The sequence below is a fragment of the Lemur catta genome, chromosome 14, assembly GCF_020740605.2.
Source record: "Lemur catta isolate mLemCat1 chromosome 14, mLemCat1.pri, whole genome shotgun sequence".
Classification (NCBI taxonomy): domain Eukaryota; kingdom Metazoa; phylum Chordata; class Mammalia; order Primates; family Lemuridae; genus Lemur; species Lemur catta.
Window position 1 is genome coordinate 1,481,928 of NC_059141.1, and position 21,798 is coordinate 1,503,725.

At 56.5% G+C, this 21,798-nt stretch overlaps 1 protein-coding gene across 1 annotated transcript in view; it reads left to right on the forward strand.

The window, feature by feature from the left end:
* Positions 1 to 2,024, forward strand: part of TCERG1L (transcription elongation regulator 1 like) — a 125,445-nt gene extending 123,421 nt beyond the window's left edge. Inside the window, exon 14 of the mRNA XM_045568372.1 lies at positions 1,799 to 2,024. Coding sequence (XP_045424328.1) covers positions 1,799 to 1,955 — 157 coding nt within the window. The 3' untranslated portion in view covers positions 1,956 to 2,024. The remainder of the gene's footprint in view (positions 1 to 1,798) is intronic.
* The last annotated feature ends 19,774 nt before the right edge of the window (positions 2,025 to 21,798 follow it).

Below are 21,798 nucleotides of genomic sequence, written 5' to 3' on the forward strand. Positions count from 1 at the left end.
CTCTGCCCTGACAAGTGCCCGGAGCACTGGGGACAGTGACAGTCCAGAGCCGTCCTGGACTGCGCAGCCCTGGGGACCTGGCTATGGGGGGAGCGGCCGCCCCCGGCTGCAGGAGCCGGCAGGGGAGTGACACTCGGTGCCCCTCCCTGAAGGCCACAGGGGCCGCCTCCTTCAGCGGCAGACTGGCCCGTGTCCCCGTTTCCCAGATGCAGAGCAGAGACGCACTGCCAGGGACTCAGACGACTTCCCGCCAGGGTCGGCAGACAGGACCGCGCTGCCCCTTGGTGTGGCGAAGGGGCCACAGAGGGTTAACTCTCCCTTTCTGTCTAGGGATGCTTCTTTTCAGAGATGCTCAGAGTAGGGCCTGTGTAGACGCTGCTCCTGCCCAGCCCCCGACAGGGCTCAGCCTCCTAACCAGCCAGGGGGCGGGAGGAGCGAGCCCCGGGGGCATCTGACGGGTTGACGCCCACACCACAGGCAGGTCAGCCGCGGAAGCACCAGCCAGGCCTGGCACAGCTGTCAAGTCGTTAAAGGACAGGAGGGAAGGAAGGAAGGAAGGAGGGCGGGAGGGGCAGGAAGGAAAGGAAGAAGAGGAAAACCAGAAAGAAGTGCTTTTCTTTCTGAGAATGTGTAAACAAGCGCCCCCGAGGCTGTGACCAGGAAAATAGCAGCTGGAGGAGGAAGGCATGAGACTAATTGTTTAGTGACAGCAGTGAGGACCAGTCTGCTAATTGTTCGTCTTGTCTTCTAGCAGCCCTGTCAGTATAATCTTGTTGTTCAGGTATTTAAACAGCTATTACGTTATAATGCAATAATTAAATGCCTGCAAGGAAATACACAATTCCCTGTAAAGAGAAGTGGGGGATAGAAAAACCCACTGGACAAAGAACGGAGGTGTTTTCTGGGTGCCCAGGGACGCCCCTCCAGGCGAGCCCCTGCTCCCTGGCGAGGACCCCAGGCTGGGAGCCAGGTGGAAACTTGCCTGTCCCTGCACCGGCCGGCTCCTCCCGGCCTTGGCCGCTCTGCACCTGCCACTGCGCTGGTGCTCCAGTTCAAGTCCGGCCAGTGGGATGCTGAGGGCTGCAGGGCTCGCAAAGCTGCCTTGGTGGCCGCAAAGGCGTGTCCACTGCCTTGGCCCTTCCAGCCCCCTCAGCCCCCAAGGATGGCCATGCTGGCCCCAGTTGGTCCCGTAGGGTCTCCCGCGGATCCCAGGTGGTCCCGTAGGGTTTCCTGCAGACACCGGCCTGGACATCAGAGACTGCCCCATGGGTGGTTGGTGCTCCCTGCACGCCGCGCCCTGGGCTGGCCCCGCAGGGTGTCCGTGGGGACCGGAGCACACGCGGTGCGTGCACTTGAGTGAGGTGGAGTCCGCAGGGTGCGTTGAGGTTTAACAAGGTCACAGCTGTGACGGCCATGCGGGAGCAGGTCGGCTCAGTGAGCCTCTGGAGGGGCGGGTTGCCCAAAGAATGTAGGCGGGCGGGCGCTGACTGGCTGAGGGGTGGGGAGGGGTGAGCCCCGCGGAGGGCGGCAGGGGCACAGACGCGTGGCCGCAGCAGCAGGGTGGGGGCGAGGGGTGGACTGAAGGAGACTCGTGTGGGTGGAGCTGTGACAGCGCCCCAGGGGCCGGGGGAGCCGTGTGGGGTGGGGCTGGGGAGCCGGAAAGGGCAGCCCTGCAGGGGCCCCATGGGGGGAGGCCCGAGTAGGGGGCAGGCAACACAGCTGCAGCTGCCCTGGAACGTGCAGGGAAACCGCCCGTCCCTCTCAGCGGAGCCGTCTTAGGAATCGGTTTCTTTTTCAGGACCACGTTTAAGGAGTTTGCTGAGAAATACGGCCGGGATCAGAGGTTTCGACTTGTGCAGAAAAGGAAGGACCAGGAGCATTTTTTCAACCAGTTCATACTTATTCTTAAGAAACGGGACAAGGAAAACAGACTGAGGCTGCGGAAAATGAGATGAGTTTGTGAAAATGCAATAAGCCCCGGGTGGGCGTGGGGAGAGCGGGGCGAGGGTCCCGCGGTGCAGACAGGCGGGCAGCGCAGGGTGGGCGCGGGCGGGCGGGCTCTGCACTGCCCGGGGGGGCCGGGCCGCTGCGGGTTTCGATTCTCAGAGGATTATTGTTTCATATTGAAGCTCTTTTTTGTACAACGTCCAGAGTTTGATGCATTTCTAATTGCTATGATATGTCGATCCCTTAATTGTTTTAATTATGCAAATGACTTGTAATATACACAAATTATAAATCCACTGCAGGTTTGTGACTAAGCAGAAACAGGAACCATCTATAACGATCTCAAGGTGATTCATCACGTAAGACGATTACCTAAAACCCTCCTGAAAACCTTTGTGAATTACTTCATTCCTCCAGGAACTCCTCACTCAGTCCCCAGGTCTGGTCTCGTTCTCTGCGTAGTAGCAATAGGGTTTTCATCATCCTCATAGTGACAGCCGTGAGTGTCCCACGAGTGGCCCCGACCCCTGCAGGCTGCCGGGGGGCGGAGCTGCACGGGCCCCCACAGGTCCCACTTACAAAAGAATAATTTTGTACAAAATCATCCTATTAATATTTGAGTTATTTTTATTGTATGCCCAGAGTTTGCATGAGATTTTTCTCATCATCTTTGTATAAAAAATTTTAAATTTTTTTTAATCAATAAATATTTTAAACCAGCGTGTTTTTGTGCCTAAGACTTTCATCACAATCGTAAGCAGCAAAATTGTGTTTCAACTAAAGACACCCAGTTTTGAAAGATTTAGGGGGAAAAATCTGATTGCGCATCAGGGCTGTGTAAGTTCCACTCATGAAGTCTGACTTTTCAACCCACACCCCGGCTCTCTGCCTCCTGCCGCGCCGGGCGCTTGCACTTCCTTCTTCGCATTTCACCGTGGCTTCCCGACCTTCCCGCTTGCTGGTTCCTGGGAACAGTCTGCCTCTCGCGCTGGAATGCAGTCGGCAAGGTGGGGGCCACCCCCAGCGGGGTGCGCCCATCCCAGCCCGGGCACCCTCAATACATCACCTCCTGCGCCGGACCAGCTTGTGCGGGTCCCGGGGCCGTTGCTGGGGGTCAGGCTGTTCGTGGTGCGAGCCGCCCTCTCGCCTGGCTGAGACCCGGTGGCCTTGGAAGTACCCAGGCTGTGCTGCTGCAGCCAGCTCCGGAGGGGCAAGTGCCAACTGTGGGCCAGTCGGGCTCCAATCAGAAAGTAGAGTCCACCCCGGGGCTGACTGGAGCAGGGACTTGCTGAGGGGAAGGGTCATGATGTCACAGGTGCCTGGTAAGTTCAGGTAACCGTGGAGTTTTCACTTCTGTCCCCACAACCTGGGGTGTATGTTTGTCTTTGAAAACCCCGTGGCGCCAAAATGGCCCCCCTCTATCCACATACACCCCCCACCATCCTCCACCTGGGTGGGCCCTGCTCCGGGAGGCTGTTGGAGGGTGTGTCCCGCGGACCCAATGCCTGGCAGCATCCGCGTGCCTGAGTCCGCGTGCGCCCAATCTGGATGTGTCAATTATGCAAACTCGTCTGCGTGTCGTTCCCGTGGTGGGCCCCCGTCTTGGGGCAGCGTGGCACCGCTGAGCAGGTAATCTCCACCCCAGGCAACAGAAGTCGGGGAAACGAAAACAAGCGGGAGATTGCTCCGGAGAGAGGACGGTTGTTCCCGTGCACCTCCGGAAAGACTGCCGCGTCGGCCCCATCCCCACATCCATCCGAGAGGGTCTCTCCACTTCAGTCCTGAATTCTGCCCACGAAGCCCAGAAGTGTGGGCGTCCATATGCTTTTTACCATAAATCACCCTCTGGCAAAGTGTGCTGAGAATGGATCATTTTTGCTACCATTTCAACTTCCTCCGCTTCTCCAAAACTCACATTTAATAACAAAGTCAGAGAGCTGCTCCCTCATTTTTTGTGGCTGCGGCTAACAGACTTGAAATGCCCTCTTGATTCAGATGTATTTGCAAATGGACTGCCCCTGCCTGCTTTATCTTCACACAGCGCTGCCCTCGAGATGTGAGAGGAGTCTGATCTAATCGTGGCTCCAAGTGCAGAAATGTGCACGTCACGTTAGGTGGCCGTGAGGAGCTGCTCTTGCCTCCCGCCTGCTGTCCCTGTGCGGGGAGGGCTCCCTCTGGGACAGGGGGCAGGACCTGCCCTGTGCCGGGCAGACAGCTGCCCCCGTGGCCCCGCTCAGGGCTGGAGAGCCCTGCTCTGTAGCTCGTGTTCCCTGCCACTAAATTTTGGCTAAATCACAGGACCAGGACCATAATGGGAAGACATAAAAGAGGCCCACAAAACACTCACAATTTTTAGGTTTTATTTAGGGTATAAAAGAAATATTTATTACATTCCTACACATAATAAATATTTCTTGCCATTTGCATCATCACTTTGCAACGTACACCATATTTTAGGAACGGAAATGGCCCATAAAGGCCCCGGCAATTCTGCTGTGAATGTGCCGACATAGCTCAGCGCCTTGGAAGCAGAATGGCGTCTGCTGTGCCCTTGCCTGGCAGCCGTGGCACCTGCAGCCTGGCAGTAAATTGCTCCTGGTGCGGGTTCGTTCCCTCCTCTCCCTCGCTGCCAGCCTGAAATGTGGCAGCCGTGTCGGTTGTTCAGAAAGTCAGGGCAGCACCCTGGGGTGCCGGCGGGGGACCCCTGTCCAGGTGGCTCCCACCCCATCCCCCTCCAGCCGCGAGGGCAGAGCTGCCGAGTCGCCAGCACTGCAGATGTGGAGACCCAGGCGGCGCTAGGGCCGGGGGCAGGCGTGGGGCACACTCAGGCCCCGCCCTTGAGGAGCCGGGGAGCCAGCGTGGAGGTGGGGGCTGGAACAGCCCGGCTTAGTGCGCCAGGTTCTGTGTTGGGACGACGACATCGACAGCCACAACTCCGATGCCTGCAGGCACGTCCCTGAGCGGCACGGGAGGCAACTCACGCTGTTCCCACGTGCACCGGGAAGCGGTCAGGATGGCTGCCCCATTTTACATATGGGTAAACTGAGGCACAGAGAAGCAGCCCTTGGGCCGGGGCCAGAAGGCAGGCAGGTGGCCAGGAGGACCCCCACGTGTGTCCGGCCCCTGCTCCCCACGGCCCCACAGCAGGGGGATTGGAGGCGAAATCCCCGGAGAGATCTTGGAGCCCTGTTCATCCACCAGCTGCCCCGGTGCTCACAACGCCCTCGGGGGCTGCCAGGAGACGCCACTTGGCCAGGACCACCTGTCCAGTACCCACTGGGCGCTGGTTCCCTCCAGGGCCCACGGAGGCATCAGAGGTGTTTAAAACGGAGCCTGTGGGGCGGAGAGAGCGGGCGGTCAGCGAGGGAGCTGGGTGAGCCCTTGCGTTCTGTGACACTCAGATTCTGCTCCTGCCAAGTAGCAGTTCCGTGTCATGGGGGCTGCAGGCCGAGGGGTCACGCGTGTAGGCGGCTGGCACACACGGGCTCAGGTCAGTGCTGGGCAAACTGTTCCCCAAGGTGTCCCTGTCGCCTCTGGGCAAGGCCCTGCCCGCAGGAGGGCGGCAGGTGCGGGCGGGAGTCGGCTGCGGCCAGAGAGTCTCTGCACCACGATTGCCGCACTTAATCGCCCTGCAGAGGTGTTATTATAATCCCATTTTCTGATTTTCCAGGCTGCGATAGGATAGAGAATATATAACCTGATTATGCACCATATAATGTATTAAGCCAGGAAGATCTTATAATTAAAACATTTAGAAAGAACTATCTAGGGAGGTAGTTAAAATCCATTTAAATCCTTATCAAATAATGAAAGTTACTTCAGGAAAAAAATCAGCCTCTGAGCTGTGTGTTCACCTCCGTGATCGTCTGTGGTTTCAGCCAGAGGCTCAGGCACGTTCGCGTGGAGACGCCAGGGCTGAGCAGCCGATTGGAGCCCAGGCTGAGCGGGCAGGCTGGGTACCCGGGGGGCTTCCCCAAGGGTCTCTAACCACTCGGGGCTGGTGGCCGCTGGGCAAAGAGGGTGTCCTCAGCCTGGGGGGTCTTGACTCCCTCGCCTGCCCTGCCCCCGCCCTGCCCTGGCACCCCCACCAGCAGGCACCACCCTCCCGCCGCAGGGCGCAGTCCAGCCAGGGCAGTGCCCGCCGGTGCGGCCTGGGCTGACCTGTCCCCACGTGGCCCCCGACTCCCCATCTGTAGGTTGAGGGTTCGATTCCACCATTTCTCAGCCCTTCTCTGGAATCCAGGCAGACGTGGTGGGGCGGGTGCTGTGCCCAGAGCTGAGCTGGAGCTGCCTCGGGGCCCCGGGGAGAAGGTGGTGCCCCCACAGGGCACCTGTCCAGGGGCTGTGCCCCAGACAGACAGATGACCTCGGGGCAAAGACAGAGGGGCGAGGGTTGCCCTCCGACTGGGCACTGGCGAGTTACGGGAGCGCGGATTTGGAGAGATTTGCATTTCCAGCAGGCTCTGGCCACCTCTAGGCTCCTTAACATGGGAGCTAATTGCTCTTAGGGAATTAATTAAGCTGCAATTAGGCAAGTAATAAATCACCCTGGCCAGTGAGTGGGAAGTGCTGTGCCCAGGGGACAGATGCCTGCAGGCTGTGCCAGGGCGGGCTCAGGGGACGAGGACAGGAGGACAAGATGCTGACATTCGGCCCCGAAGGTCAGTGCGGCGACCTTGACCCACACATGACGTTGACCGAAGAGTCGTTACCCACGTCTCTAACCTGAGCTGTTCCCTGCGACTCTTCCACGACGCCATGGGACATTGGCCTGGGAGGAACGAGGACCTCTGAAGGATTCTTCTGACGTAATTCTTCAAACATGGAGCAGTGGAGAGAGGGAGTGACCCCCGGCCAGGGGCAGGAGCGCCAGACTCTGAGCCCTGTGGCTGCCCCCCGAGCCCCGCCCAGTGCCTGTCTCCAGGTCCTGGTGCCACCTGGCGCTCCGGGGCCCACCGCTAACTCACACAGGGGAGCACGGCGCCATCACCCCCATCACCACGCCAGGGACACGGCGGGTCCTCACTGACTGGTCTCCACGCCCCTGCGAGTCTCCAGGGAGACGCCCCTGCCCCGATTCCGCAACTGCGCTTCTGGGGGATGTGACGGGAGCCAGGGGCCGGCCGCACCCCCACAGGCTGCGTCTGAGCCATCCAGGAGCCGCAGCCCGATTTCCTCTTCCCCGGATACGTCCCGGAGTTAATTAGCTCGCCGTAAATCCGCGTCACGTGAGAAGTAGCGGAGCTTGCGTCCCATCAAAAGCTAATCCTCCTGCCTGCCGCCGGGCAAGGCCAACCCACCTGCCTGTGTCTTCTGGACCCTGTAACTAACTTGCTGCTCAAAATATAAAGTGCAACGAAGGTCCAATAATGCAAATTCACAGCTCCAGATATTTACAGATGCACAGCTTCAGAAGTTTATTGATGGCCTCCGTAGAGTTGTTGCAGGAAATACTGGCTGGTTAAAAGTAAGTTATTTTTTTCCATTTTGCAAGAGAACCACGTTGAGAACTCTCTGGGTTAGAATGAGGCTGGACGGCAGGAAAAGGACGCAGCCCGGAAACCCCCAGACCCAAGAGCTGCTGTTGACCGGAATTGGACTGCAGTGCTCTCGGGGTGCCGCCGGGAGGACGAAGGCCCGCCACCCGCAGCCCCGCCACCCGCAGCCTGGGGACAGAGGTTGGGGCTGGAGGGGCAGGGAGAGTGCTGGGGACGGTCTGGTCCCAGCCTTAGTGAGCCGGCGTGGCTGAGACAGAAGGACTCCCGCCCCTGCACGCGAAGTGTCCGGGCAGAGTGGCTCTGGCCCCCAAGGAAACGGAGCTGGGGTCCATGGAGGGTCTCACGCGTGAACTGCAGGTGCATGGCCCTGGCGCTGCAGTGTGACCCGTGTGTGAGCTCGAGACCCCCACACATCCGGAGCGTGCCGAGGGGCTCTGCCCTTTGTCCCGTGTGCTGGGCAGCCCTGGGCTCTCAGTCCTCAAGGGGCCACCGGGGTTCCTTTCACTTTACAGGGACAAGTTCGTGTCCCCTCCCCTCCTGACAGCAGCGCCGGGGCCAAGACAGCAGCCAGAGTGCCGCTCACTGGGCGCTAGGGCAGCCACTTCCCAGCAATGTCACGGACAGGTCCTCCTGCAGGTCAGGCCACGTCTGTCCTGGTGCCCGGCTGCCCCCAGGCACACGGGTTTTCTCCCCTTGGGTCCCCAGCCCAGTGTCCTGCTCTGCTGTCCTCAGCCTTCCGGACAGTGTGGTCAGCGTGGCCTGGGGAAGGGACAGCACCAGAGGTGGCACCGAGCTGGGCGGGGGAGGGGTTCAGGGAGGAGGTGGCCTGAGCTGGTCCCCAGACACAGGGCCCTGGACACAGGGACAGCGCCCCATGGCGAACAGGGGCCTGGGGCAGGACGCTCTGAGCCCTCACCACCCGGGGCACAAACACCGGAGGGACGTGCTTGCAGCTGAGCCCCGTGGGTTAAGCAGACAGATGCGGAGACCACGGAAGCAAGGGCTCACTCTCATGTGTGTATATGTGTGTTTTGTATGTATGTGTGCACATGTGGACGTGTGTATATATTTGTGTGTGCATGTGTGCATATGCCTGTGTGTGTATTTGTGTGAGTGTGTATGCATGTATATGTATGTGTCTGTGTGTGTATGCCTGTATGTTCGCATCTGTGAGAGTGGGTGCACACGCGTGCGCCCCTGGGAGGAAGGGGAAGAGTCCTGCGAGGGGGCTGGTCCGTCGAAGTCAGGCCGCGCACGGCAGGTCTGGGGGTGGCCGGACAAGGGGAAAGGAGCCCCTGAGCCCGTGTTTGTTCCACAAGAGACACGCTGCACGCTGCTTCTGCCCACTCTGGGAAATGCAAGTGTTCAACAATTTGGGGCACAGAAATTATTAAATGCATGATCTCTTTTTGAAATATTAATTTTATTTTGCTATAAAAATTTTTAATGAGCACATAAACATAGGACATCACGTAGCTGTTGCATAAATGGAATCATGAGTGTGTAGATGGTGTGAACAATATTACAAGCGTATTTTAGAGGATTATGGCTCGGGGGAGGGGAATGTCTGTGAGGACCCTCTAATTGGGTGTTGCAGCCCAGCCGCGGGTGGGAGGCGGGCAGGGCCCAGGCCGGGGCGCGGACGGCTCTGCCACGGCTGAGACGGAGTCTTTGTGTGGGGCCCATGGACCCCTCTGTGTCCGTTTTTAGTGGCACCTTCCCCGAGAGCCAAGGGACACCTCAGTCCAGGGCAGTCTCTGCCTCCAACACCTGCTCCTCTGTGGGTTCCTCCTTCTCAAACCAGATTGTCTCTGACCCACCGTTCACATCAGTGATTTGAAAATCAGAATTTTGTACATGTGAGTGTTCTTTGTTACACAACTTCTACTTCAAAAATTTTTTAGACCTACAGAAAAGATTAAAAATAATGAAATGAACCCTCACACACCTTTCATATCCATGATTTTTCAGCGTTTTGTTGCATTTGTGCACTTTCTCTCTATATACGTGTTCATACTGACCCACAGAAACACACACATAGATGCTTTTCCTAAACCATTGGGAAGTGAGGTTGACATCATGACATTTTACTTTTGAATGGTCAGGACGCACCTTCAAATTACAGAGACCGGCCACCTCGCCGAGACGCCATTGTCCACTGAAGACAGTCTAACATCAGCTTAACGACAGCATCTAATACTTCATGTTCAAGTTTCATCTATTTTTTTTAAATGTCTTTTATACTTTTTCTCCCCCAGGATCCAATGAAGCTTTACTTGGTTGCCAGTTCTCCCTGAACATTTCAAAATCAAAATTCCCTTCCCGGTGGCTTCCCCCATTCTGTCCGCTTTCGTGACACGTGTGTCTTGCAGCCGAGCACTCGAGGGGTGTGTCTTGTGTCCGGCCCGGATGCCACCACCGTGCTGTGTTCTCACGGCCGCCCGCCAGTGACGGCAGGAGCTCGCTGTCCCGCTGGCGCCCACCCCTGCTGGCGTCCAGGCCCCCCCTCGCCGCAGCCGCGACCGTGCCTGTCCCATCCGGGCATCCGGCCGTTCCCCGCACTCCGCTCCCGGAAACCAGTGCGTAGCGACCAAGCGTGCAGATGTCGGTGGGTATTTGGGGACCTTCTTGAAGGGAAACTCCCAGAAGTGTGGCTCTGTGTCAAAGCGTGTGCTTATCCCGCTTCCGTAGCACCGTCTGGCTCCCCGGCACAGGGCGGGGACATCGGCACTGCAGCCGGGGACCCGCGGCCCGTCCCCCCAGCCTGGCCGCCGTGAGGGCTGCCGAGCTCTGCGTTGAGGCTGATCCGAGAGGTGAGAGGTGGCCTCAGCACGCGGTTTTGGTGTCTTATCCTGAGTAAGGGTGTCAGTGTTTTCTCAGTTTGCTGTTTAGCCTTTGAATTTGCCACACGCGCTGTGACTGTTGGGTGGCAGCCGTATTCACCACGCAATTCAGAGTGGGCTGAGCGCTGTACGCAGTCTTTCCACGACAAGCTCCACTGGCACCTGGATCCCCACGTTCTTCAAGCAGTGCCCGGGGGCGAGATGGGTTTCGGAGGGGCCGACGGGTGACCCCGCACCCACACGCCTCCCGCCCTGTGCCTGCTGTTCCGTGAGTGTGGGGGCTTCCAGGGAGCCCCGCCCTGTGTCCGACCGCGGACGCCACCCCCGGCGCTGAGGTGAGGGGCGTCCTTAGAGGCTGCGACTGGCTGTGCCAACACGGCTTCCAGCACGTTCCTCGACTGTGGAAAGTCGGGACACGCTGCACAGCAGCTGCTGCTCAGGGACTCACCTTGGTGGAGCCCCAAGCTTGGCTCCGAGGCTGCTCAGAAATTTAGGCCAGAACTGCAGAAACAGGAACCGACTTGTCTTCACTGATCCCACAGAGCCAACCTGCCACCGAGACACCCGCTTCCCGACGGTCATCGGGGAACAGACCTTCCTCGGGAAACAGATCCCCACCGCCCAGGGAGGATGCTGGAGCCAAAGCTGCCCCGGGAGGGTCCTCGCTGGGTGTCGGGCCAGGGCGGGTGTCCGTCAGCCCCCCCAGCAGCCGCGTGGGACAGCACACGCCCCTCCCTCCCCACCGTAACGTCCAACCAGGGAGCCACGGATCAGCCAGGAAGGTGCCTCAGGCAGCACCGTCCATCAAAAAGTGTCGTAATTTTGGAGAAATTTCATTATTTGGCCCGGGGTCCTCACATCACACTGTCATACAAACTAAGGCCACCCGGGCTGTGCGGAAGCCCAGAGCAGAGGAGGGGGAGCAGCGGCAAGGGACGAAGATCGACACACGGATGGTGAGAATGTTCTGTTTGATTTTCGTTTGTTTATTTCTTTGAATCATGTAAACAATAAAGTAAATCACAGGAAGATTATTGTCTTCTGGACATAATTAAGTGGATATTTAAAACATTAATTGAAAACCATATTAAATGACTTACAGCCCAGGGGTCAGGATTTATGCGAATATGTCAAATAAAGGCATTAACTGGCACACATAAATGTTAACTTCCAAAGTGACAAAAATTCAAGAGAAATCAATAAATTTAAAGTATTTTGTTCTCCATAATGGAAAAGTAGCTGAAGGAAACGAGTGAATTATTTACAAAGAGACCATTGACAAACATAGAAATTATTCAGATTTTCTGGTAATTGGGAAGAGACAGTTTATCATATAGTCGGATGCTTGTTACTTATTAAACAGGAAAAGCTTTAAGTCGATGGTGCTGCCCGGTGCCCGCCGGGGAAAAGGGCAGCAAGATGCTCGGGCTGCGCACAGACTGTGAGTTAATTGCTCACACGCTCTCGACGCGCGTGATGCGATTCCGCGGCTCCTTCCCTAGTGTCTGCTCTAAGGACACAGTCACATCGGCCGTCAGAGACGCCGTGTGGAGGTGCTCCTCACTGTGGTAGCCATTACCATGAAAAATGCGAAACTCTATGTCCAACACTAGGGGAATAATTAAATCGTGCTCTATCATACAATAGATGATCACATAGCCATTAAAATGCTTCTCTAAAATTGTCAACGACTTGTAGAAAATTTTACAACACAGTATCAAGTGAAAAAAGTCGGATGTAAAAGTGCACACGCAGGATACTCTCAGTTATGTGAATATACGTGCTCACGGCTCGAGGGAGGGGCAGTGGATTTAGCTGTGTCACCCCTGGGTGACGGTGTTGCAGGTCTTTAGAAAGTGTTTCTTCTTTGTGCTTCCACATGAGTACGTATCACTTTCCAAAAATAACAGCAGTGACAAGACAACCAGTAAGAGTCCTGTAGAATGAAGACGTGAACCCACGCCCCGAGAGCTGGGCCGGGGGCTGGAGCGGTGGGACCCGGGGCTGCAGGGACGTCACGCCGGCGGCAGCCTTCATAGCTCTGGCCAGACTGCATCTCTGCAGTCTGCCCGCTGTTGGTTAGGGGAGCATCTCATTATACATCATTACACATTTGTAGATCTTATTTTTCCGTCCTATTTTTCTTCTTTCTTGGTTTATTGCTTATTCAGTTTATCTTAAGATGGAATTGTAATTTTGGTTTCTTTTATTTTTCTCCTTAGAAATGAAATGTGTCAACCGGTGGGGCAGATGCCGCTCCTGGAGGCTCTTGGAGGGGCAGTTTGGGAGGGAAGGAACAGCTGCTTCTGTCCCCACCAGGACTGTCACCCTGTCCCTCGGCCAGGCTTGGGCTGTGCTTTCCTGGGTGCTTCGGAGCAGGGGCGGCCGGTGCTTCCCTGAGAAGCCCCTGGTGGCAGGTTGGGGGGGGACGGGGGAGGAGGGGCCAGGACGGCGCCCGGATCTAGGGCTTGCAGGTGTGGGGCTGGCGGCCCAGAATCTCGTTCTCTGCCTGTGCAAAGGGGTAGAATTCCCACAAGACTAATTCAGGTAATAAATGGGAAAGGGTTTTGTAACCTCCCAGACGCTGCTGCTGGGACAGCGGGTGGTGACCTTGTGATTCCCGCGAGAACAAGGTGCCCATCGAGGCTGCAGGTTGAATCCCGCCTACGGCACAGGCCTGGCTGGAGGCAGAGGCCCCGGCGTGGGGCCCCCTCCTGCCCCACAGGGGCGATGGGTCTCTGGTCTGGAGCTTGGGGAAGGGCCCTCTCAGGAGAAGGGCCCCGGGCCAGCCCGGAAAGGCCGGCCTTGGTCATCAGCCGGCTGAGCGGTGCGAGAAGGCCGGCACAGTGGGAGCAGGGAGGGCAGCTTGGCGGACGGCTGGAGCCGACCCACGGGGCTTGGCCCTCTCAGGACACCCTCCAGCTGGACTCCGCATCCCTGCCCTGTCCTGGGACCCTCGGGACCCACCGCGGCCCTCCGCTCTGTTCCAGCAGGAAGGACGAGGGTGCTGGGCCAGGCGCAGGCGTCAGGACGCGCCATGGCTGTGACTGCACCGCACACCTGAGACGCGGGAAACCGTGGCCCCGTCTGAACCAGTGAGCAGCTCACGAGGCCTTGCAGCCGCGACCAGGGGAAGCCGCCGCCTCGACACCCAGCTGGCGGTCCCCACCCCAGCAGCACTCCCAGGTGGCCAGTGCTGCTGCGTCTGCCCCGGTGACCTGGCCTCCAGCCATACTCCCTTCCTTCCTGGCTGCCTGGGGCCAGAGCCCAGCTGTTGCAGGCCCTCACCCAGACACCCTCACCTAGAGACCCTCACCCGGAGGTCGCTCCCCGGAGGCCCTCACCCAGAGACCCTACCTGGAGACCCTCACCCGGAGACCCTACCTGGAGGCCCTCACCTGGAGGCCCTACCTGGAGACCCTCACCCGGAGACCCTACCTGGAGGCCCTCACCCGGAGACCCTCTGAATCAAGAGCCTGTCAGGTTTGCTCCCAGGTATTTGCCTTCAGGGACGCTCTCTGTTGTGGCAGGGGTGTGAGCCGAGTGCCCTGAGGGTGGCAGTGAGGGCACAGGGGGGCTCGGGGGGATACGGAGAGTGTTTTAAGTGAGCCGATGTTGGATCTGGGCTTTGAGGCACACACAGGAGTTTTCAGGCAGAGAGAAGGCAGACACGGGGGTGCAGGTGGAGGAGGCAGCACGGGCCGGGAAGTGAGCTGTTTCCGGACGTGGCGTGTGGGAGCACAGGGCTCCGAGGAGGCCACCGAGACCGAGGGAGGACACCCACGTGCCCTGGGGTCACCGCGGGGGTGGGGTGAGGGGAGGTGGAGGCTGTGTGCCAGGCTGGGCTGTGTCCCCTGTCATTAGGAATGCTCGTGTCAACACTTCCTGTCGCCTCTGTCCCCGTCCTTGCCCTGAGAACGCCCAGCAGCCGTGGAGCACGGCTGCCACACCGGGAAGGCGTCCGTCCCCTCTTGCTGCTGTTGCATTATTGTCTTTGTCTTCAGCCTTCGTAAGTTTAACTACGGTGTGTTTTAATGTGGATTTCTTTCCTTTTCTCCCATTTGGGATTTTCTTATCTTCTTGAGTTTATAGTTTTGTCTTTTACCAAATTTGGGAAGTTTTCAGCCACTATTTCTTTGAGGACTTTCTCATCCCGCCCTCTCCTTTCCTCCATCCCAGGGCTGGGGACGAGGACCTCAGATCTCTCGCTATTGTCCCACAGTCCCTGAGGCTCTGCTCACTTTTTTTAATCTTGGCCTCCGTTCCATGTGCTGTTCAGACTGGGTAACTCCACTGTCCGATGTCCCAGTGGCGGCACCTCTCCAGGTGCCGTGTAACCCGGTCATTTCCTCTGCCCCCTCTGTTCTGCTGTTCAGGGCTTTGTTATTGCATTTTTCAGTCCTAAAATTGCTTTTGTTTCTTCCATAAATATTCTGTTTCTTTGCTGAGATTTTCTGTGTTTTCATTTGCTTAAGTGTGTTCACAATTGCTCACTGAAGCATATTTACGATGTCTGATTGAAAATCTTTGTCATCTAATTCTAACATGACTGTCATCTCGATCTCAGCATCTAGTGATTTTGTATTTTAATTCAGTCTGAAATATCCTTTGTTCTTGGTATGAATGATTTTCTGTTGCAATCTGGGCATTTGGGGGGTACGATGAGGTTCCTGGTATGATTCCAATCTTCTGTTCTGGCTGGTTGGAGCTCGCGTCACTGCGGCAGGAGGATGAGGCACCGCCGGGTGCTGCCGGGCGGGGTGGAGACCATTTCCCAGTTGGGCTCCACCAAGGCACAGAGAGGGGCTCACCCATGGCTTGGGTGACTGTGGCAATTGTGGTTCCCCACTGGGTTTCCATGGATGCCTCCATGCCTGGGCAGGGTAGGTGTCCCTGTCACTGCCCCCACGGGACCTCCACTGACAATGCTGGGGATGGGGGTGGCCTTGCTACCTCTGAGCGGTTAAAATCTTGACTGTCCTCGCGGCCTTCTCAGGTACCACGCGGTGGGAGGGGCAGGCGTGGCGCTGCCTCCCTGCTGTGGCGGGGGAGGTGACAGTCCAGCCATGGGCTCCGCTGGCAACACTCCTGGGTAGGGGCAATATTTCCTGCAGCCAGCGGAGACGGAAGTCCTGCTGTGTACTTAGCCTTCTCTGACAGCACCCAGGGAGGGGCTGGGTGACAGGGCAGTGCGGACTCCTCTCCCGCCCTGGCGTGGTGGGATCCAGGCATTTTCTGTGTCTTCCTTGGCTGCCTCCCTCCTGACCCTCGGCCAGAGAGAGACGGCATTGGTTGCGGCTTCATTTTCTGCTCCTGTTGGCATTTCCGGCTTGCAGCTTCTTTAGTTCCTAGTCTGGGAAGAATGAGGCAAAAAGAAAATGCAGACAATTCAATTCACCGCCACGTCATTCTGTAGGTCCCCGGGTCCCCGGGCCATCCTCTCCCTTGTCTTGGCTTTTCTGTCCGTACTGTGTGCTGTGTCGGGGTTTCTAGCTGTATTTAGCGCAGCGAACAAGGAAAGCATGTTTCCTCCATCTTCCTGGAAGTAGCAGCTTCAGATTATTTTTAGAGAGAAGTGTAAAGAATTCTCCAGTGGACCTCTGCCTGCAGAAGTGCTTTAGAGGCAGCCCTGGACTTCCTGGGACAGGACAAACTTCGTGTCCCGGGTGGTGATGGCACGGCATGTGGCCCTGGCGCTTTCCTTGCTCAGATGTCAGCAGAATTCACCAGGCGACCCAGGCCAGGATTGCCTCTTCCCTGCCACATTGTCACCTGGTGAGCTCCTCCTTTTCCCCAAAGTGAAATTTATATATGAAGTTCAAGAAAACATTTAAGAGCTTATTCTCCAAACAGCAAAAGAATTTCTGTAGAGGAAAATCTTATATCCTGCTCCCATTTCTTGACAGAAATCTTTTGAAAGCCTGTAGTTCAAGACTGTCTCCCACAGATCTGATAAGTTCCAGAGTCGGAGATGAGACGTCTTCCCGGTTATTGATGACGGTCTTTGTGCACAATCCGATAGCAAAAGCTGTTTATTCCCTAAACAGTACAACTATTTACACAGTGTTTACATTGTGTTAGGTATTATAAGTAATCTACAGATGACTGAAAGGACATGGGAGGATGTGTATAGGTTATATGCAAATACTACCCCATTTCATACCAGGAACTTGAGCACCTGCAGATTTTGGTATGCGAGGGAGGTCCTGGAACCAATGCCCCCTGGACACTGAGGGATAACTGTAGTTACAACCCCAAACCTGAAATGCGAGGGCTGTGAGCCTCTTCCCACAGCGACGCGGGAAAGCCGGTGGCTGTCCCATGTGGGGGCTTTTGTGTGCCAGGCACCAAGTTTGCTTGGTTGGCTTTTTAGTAGTCATAGCTACTCTTGGAAAGGAAAGTTGCCACGATTTGAAAGATATGCATGTGCATCCTTTGACGTTTAAGAAAGAAGGAAGGAAGAGAAAGACAGAAGCATGTGGGGGCTCTGAGGCAGGGGGCTTTAAGGGAGGGGACACCAGGAGATGCCCCTGGTGGCACGACCTCCTCGGGACCAGACACAAACGTCAGCGATGCTGGAAAGGGCTGCAGCGTCGGACAGAGGACCGTGTCCCTCACCTCGCTCTGGCCCGAGCCACACCCCAGAGCTTTCCCCCAGGACCCGGGTTTTGTGACGGTTTCCTGCGTTTAGGCTTGAGAGGAGCAGCCCTGAAGGGTGTTTCCAGGAAAGGGTCTTGCCTCGAGGCCAATCTGAGTTTTCTTTAAATCACAGTCTTTTCAAAAAGAGCAGTATTCCTCCCACAGGATCCATATTCTCCGGTGTTTTTATGCAGATGCACAGAGGTAACTGTGACAATTGTCGATTGTCAACAACCCTGACAGAAAGCACTGTGCCCTTTTGACTGCCCTACACTCGGGGGAGAAGTAAATCCAACAGCCACTTTCACTTGTGTTTTTCAATCTCGGTTCACTTCAATTATGTTACAATACACGTCAAAGAAAAACATCAATAACGGCAAAGTAGTTTTCTTTAATTCCCACCCCTGGTCCTAATGATTACAGAGGCTGAGACGCGACAGTGATGGTTCTCATGTTACCCAGCTCGTGAGTCCCTGCGTGGAGGTGACACCATGTGTTAGTGAGATTATGTGACGTTGCATTTTGGAAAACTTCCAAGCAAGGTGTACGGACCCCAGGAGACCTCAGGCAAAGAACTCCTATTTTCCTGTTTTGAATGATATTTATACACCAAGAAAAACTTCCTTTAAAATGAAACTCAGGTAAACCAGAGCTTTAGGAAAGTGACTTATTTATCTTCTCTCAAAAGCGAACGTTTAAACAGAGAGAGGCTGTTTCAGACGCTGGAAAACCTGGTTCTTTGTACTGGAAACGGTTTGACTGAAGCCTCAGGACAAAAATAAGGAGATTCAGGAGGAGATGTGAAAGACATCTCACATGTTGATTATCACCCTCAAGGGTCATAAAGTTTAGAACTTCCTGACTTGCCAGAAAGCCTCCAGGTTATAGAATATTTTTGACTCAGCTTTCTATTCTAAAAGGAAAGTAAGACTCTAACCTGCAGTAATTCCAGGGAAAAAACTCTGCTGATTTCCAACAAAATTCTTTCTTCCTTTGCATTCCTCGTAGTAATGTGGTCACGGCAAAATAAAAAAGTAACGGGGCCACTTGACTCATGACTTTACTCAATAATTTATGGGAACATAATCTCACTCACCTGTAATTACGATCCTTCTCACTGGATGTTGATTTAGACAATAGGTGGAAATATTATCTTTAGGTACAAAAATGTATCCATTATTAGAATTTTCTATACCAGATTGTTTTTGTTGAAAACAAATGTGTGAGCTCCAACATTTCCTTATTCTTATCTGCATACAGGGCGCAATACTGTCTTCTCCTCTTCCTTTGTAGAATTGGGTCCTCCCAATGACTTTGGGAATGTTACTGTTAATAAATAATAAGATGTGTATAACGTTTATTTCATAATTTTAGAGATAACTGAGAATTTTTGTTGCACTAGAATGATAGTCAATTTCCCATGCGTGTTGAATAACTAGCCTTTGCATAACAGTGTGTCTGTCTTCGTCCCCAGCTCCCGGAGGGAGTGTCTAAGCCCTTTTGGTTCCCAGTAGGAGTAGCCGCCTTTGTCACCGTGGTGGCCCCTGGAGCCACGTGGGAGGTCGTGCTGGCTGTGGGGTGCTCGGAGAGCCCCTGACTTGTGTCAAGGTGGCACCGGCAATTCTGGAAAGACCGGCGTGTGCCTGCTAATTAATCATGCCTGATGACTGATTAATGATTCAACCAATCACGCCTGTGTGACAGAACCCAGTGCGAATGCTGACATCGAGGCTCAGCAGCGGCTTCTGATTGCTGAAGTCCTCCGTGGGCTGGGTGGGTGACACGTCCAGATGCCACAATGAGAGGACACAGAGGCTCCATGTTGGGGACATTCTCAGACATCACCCTATGTGTCTTTTCATATGCCTGGTCCTGTTTTTTTCCTTTATTATCAAACTACAATCACGAGCATAGCACCCCTGAGTCCGTGAGTCATTCTAGTGAACTATCGCGCCTTGGAGGGCTGAGAACCCTCAGATCTGTGGCCAGTTGGTCAAAAGTGTGGGAGCCTGAGGACTCTGAGGACAGCTGGCACCTGAAGTGAGGTGGCCTCGCTGACGGCCGTGCCCTCTTCCTGCAGGGCTCTGTGCTCACGCTGGGGGGTCAGTGCCAGGCCGCCCGGCAGAACTGCACCAACACTTGACTGTTTTGTCTCCAGTAACAGCTGTGTGGGGCCCATGTGCGCAGTGGGGACTAAACGCTGGCTCCAGATGGCACCTCAAGATCTTCCCCCAACAGTAAATATCTGTGAGCACTGTCTTGCTACACCCCGCACATGTTGTCCAGTGACTCAGTAATTAGTGACATGGGCCCACTAGAGTCCTTGGAGCATGTGAGAGGTGTGGGAGCCGATGTTTGCAACACACGGAGAATGGGGAAAAGACAATTAAACATGGGGTGACAGGACGCAGGCAACATGTTTCAGGACTTTTCAGTACGGCGTCCCACTGTGTTCTGTCATGAGCAGAGTAACGGAAACTGTGGGGGTCAGACACGGCGGGAGACCCTCGGGGGGAGCAGGCGGGAAGGTGACCACGTGGTGGAGGGGTCCGGCAGACGGGAGGATGGTTGGGGCAGGGGAAGGGCAGAGGCTCGTGATGGTGGCTCGGGGACAGGAGGGCTGGAGACGCCCAGCCTGGAGCCCCCGGGGAGCCCCGGACACGTCCACAGCGAGGGTGTGAGTAGGAGCAGCAGGGCTGTCTGCCCAGGGGGCTCTGGGGGTTGGGGGGCTCCTCTGAACGCCTTCCACGGGAGCCACGCACCACGCCACGGCGGCTCTGCGGAGGGAGTCCTAGTGGTGACCCCCTTCAATCAAGGGGGAAGGCCAAGCCTGGTCGTGGAGCAGCCCTCTGAGGGCACCCGCTTGTTAGTAGGGGGCAGGGCTTGGTCCTCAGGGTCTGACTGTGCGACCCACAGTCCTAGCCACCAAGGAGGCCCGAAGGGGTCACTGCAGGTTCCTTAGCGGAGGGTCGGGATGAGCCGTTCCTCAGAGGTGGGGGCTACTGAGCTTGAGAGGGGGCAGGTCAAACTGCAACGTGCTGTCTGCTCAAAAGGCACCTGGATCGCCAAACTTAGCATGAAAAACTAATAAGCCATTTCAGTACTAATTTTATATTGATGACATGTTCTAATGACAGTATTTTGGATACATTGGGTTAAATAAAATTTATTGATAAGTGCTTTTTAGTTTTTTATATGTGGCTGTTAGAGTTTTTTTTCAAAGTTATGTGTGTGGCTTGTCTTACTACATCTCAATAACATTGTCTGAGATTTCCATTGCTTAATTTCTACTCTCTGGTAAGTGCCGCTTTGAGGACCCAGATGGGGAGGCGGTTTGGGCGAAGAGCCAGGGAGGCCTGGAGAGAAACGCAGGTGCCCAGATAGCGCCAGGCAGCGCCCACGGGGCCTCTGGGACCCAGGCGTCCCAGCAGGAGGGATGGGCACTTGACAACCATTGTCACAGCCCCAGCGCCGTTTCCCTGGCGCTGGCCCCGCCTGTTGGCCACACTGCAGACCAGCTCTGCCCTGCGGCTGGGGGGGATCCTTACTGCTTCTGCCTCCGAAGGGGCTTAGGGGCCACTGTGCCTGCGGGGCGGGGTGGGCGGGGCACAGAGGCCTTTCCCACGGAGTGCAGGGAAGTTACCCTCAGGTGACAGGGCTCCTGCTTTTCTGTAGGCAGAAGTGGGTGTTTGCTTGCGAGCAGGAATCGGCAGGGAGTCTGCAGCTTGCATTGTGCATGGATTGGCGTTACAGCCAAAGTCACCACCAGTGCCCACAGCGTAACTGGGGACATTTGGGTTTGACCTTGGCTCAAAACCGGGATCAGTTCCCGAGCGCAGTCCCGCGTAGGGGCTGCGAGTCCTCGCAGACTGGGCTTCCGCTCCGGGCAGTGTCACGCTGTCCCCGCGACGGGGCCTCCGGCAGCCGTGACCCACCGCGGGAGACCAGCCTGGCGCTCGGGGCTCCTGGGCGCAGCCCGCGCCGCCCGCGGGATGGACGTCCCGCCCCGGAGGCCGTGGGCTGCACCCCTGCGGGGCAAACTGGAGGGGGTTGAGATACGCGACCTGGGGCGCCCGGAGTGTCTCCCGGGCCTGGACCCCTATCCGCGTCCCGGGGGGAACGAGAACGTCATTCTCACGCTGAGCTCAGGCCTCGTCCTCCCCCGCACGGGAGCCACAGAATTCTTGTTGCCTGAACCCCATGTTTTGAAAAGCCCCACTTTTCCTCATCTGTTATCTGCTCTCTCTTGACCTTGGGATGTCGCCGTCATTCCCCCCTTTCCTCAGGGCGACCCCGTCCCTCTTACGCGCTCCCCCCCACCTGCCCCGGCTGCCTGTCCCCGCCGGCCGCCCCCCACCTCGGCCCCCTCGAGCCACTGCACCCAGGCTCACCCTAGAACGGTGGCGTCTGCAAACCGTGAACCCGCATGTGCCGCGGGCTCGCCCGGGAGGGAGCCCGTCCTCCCGGACCTGCCGACCTCAGTTCCCATCATGGTCCTCCCTTACGTCACAGCCCATCAGCCCCCTCACCGCCACGTCCTGCCCAGCTGCTCTGCACCCGACACCCTGTCACCGCCTTGGGACACGTACTGTCCTGGTTCTCCCTGTGCCCTGCCTGGCAGCACCTGCTGGGCTGGTACCCGGCAGGGCGGGGGTCATGCCCGGGGAAAGGGAGTAGGAGCAGCAGTCAGGGCACTTGGTTCTGCTGTCCCTGTTTTCTGACCACATAAGCCTGCAGGTGTGGGGCAAGGTACCCACTCTTGCTTCAGGAGCCTCATCTCTGCACCCGGCCCACTGCACCTCTGTGCCCCGCCCCCAGGTCTGTGCACCCGGCCCACTGCACCTCTGTGCCCCGCCCCCAGGTCTGTGCAC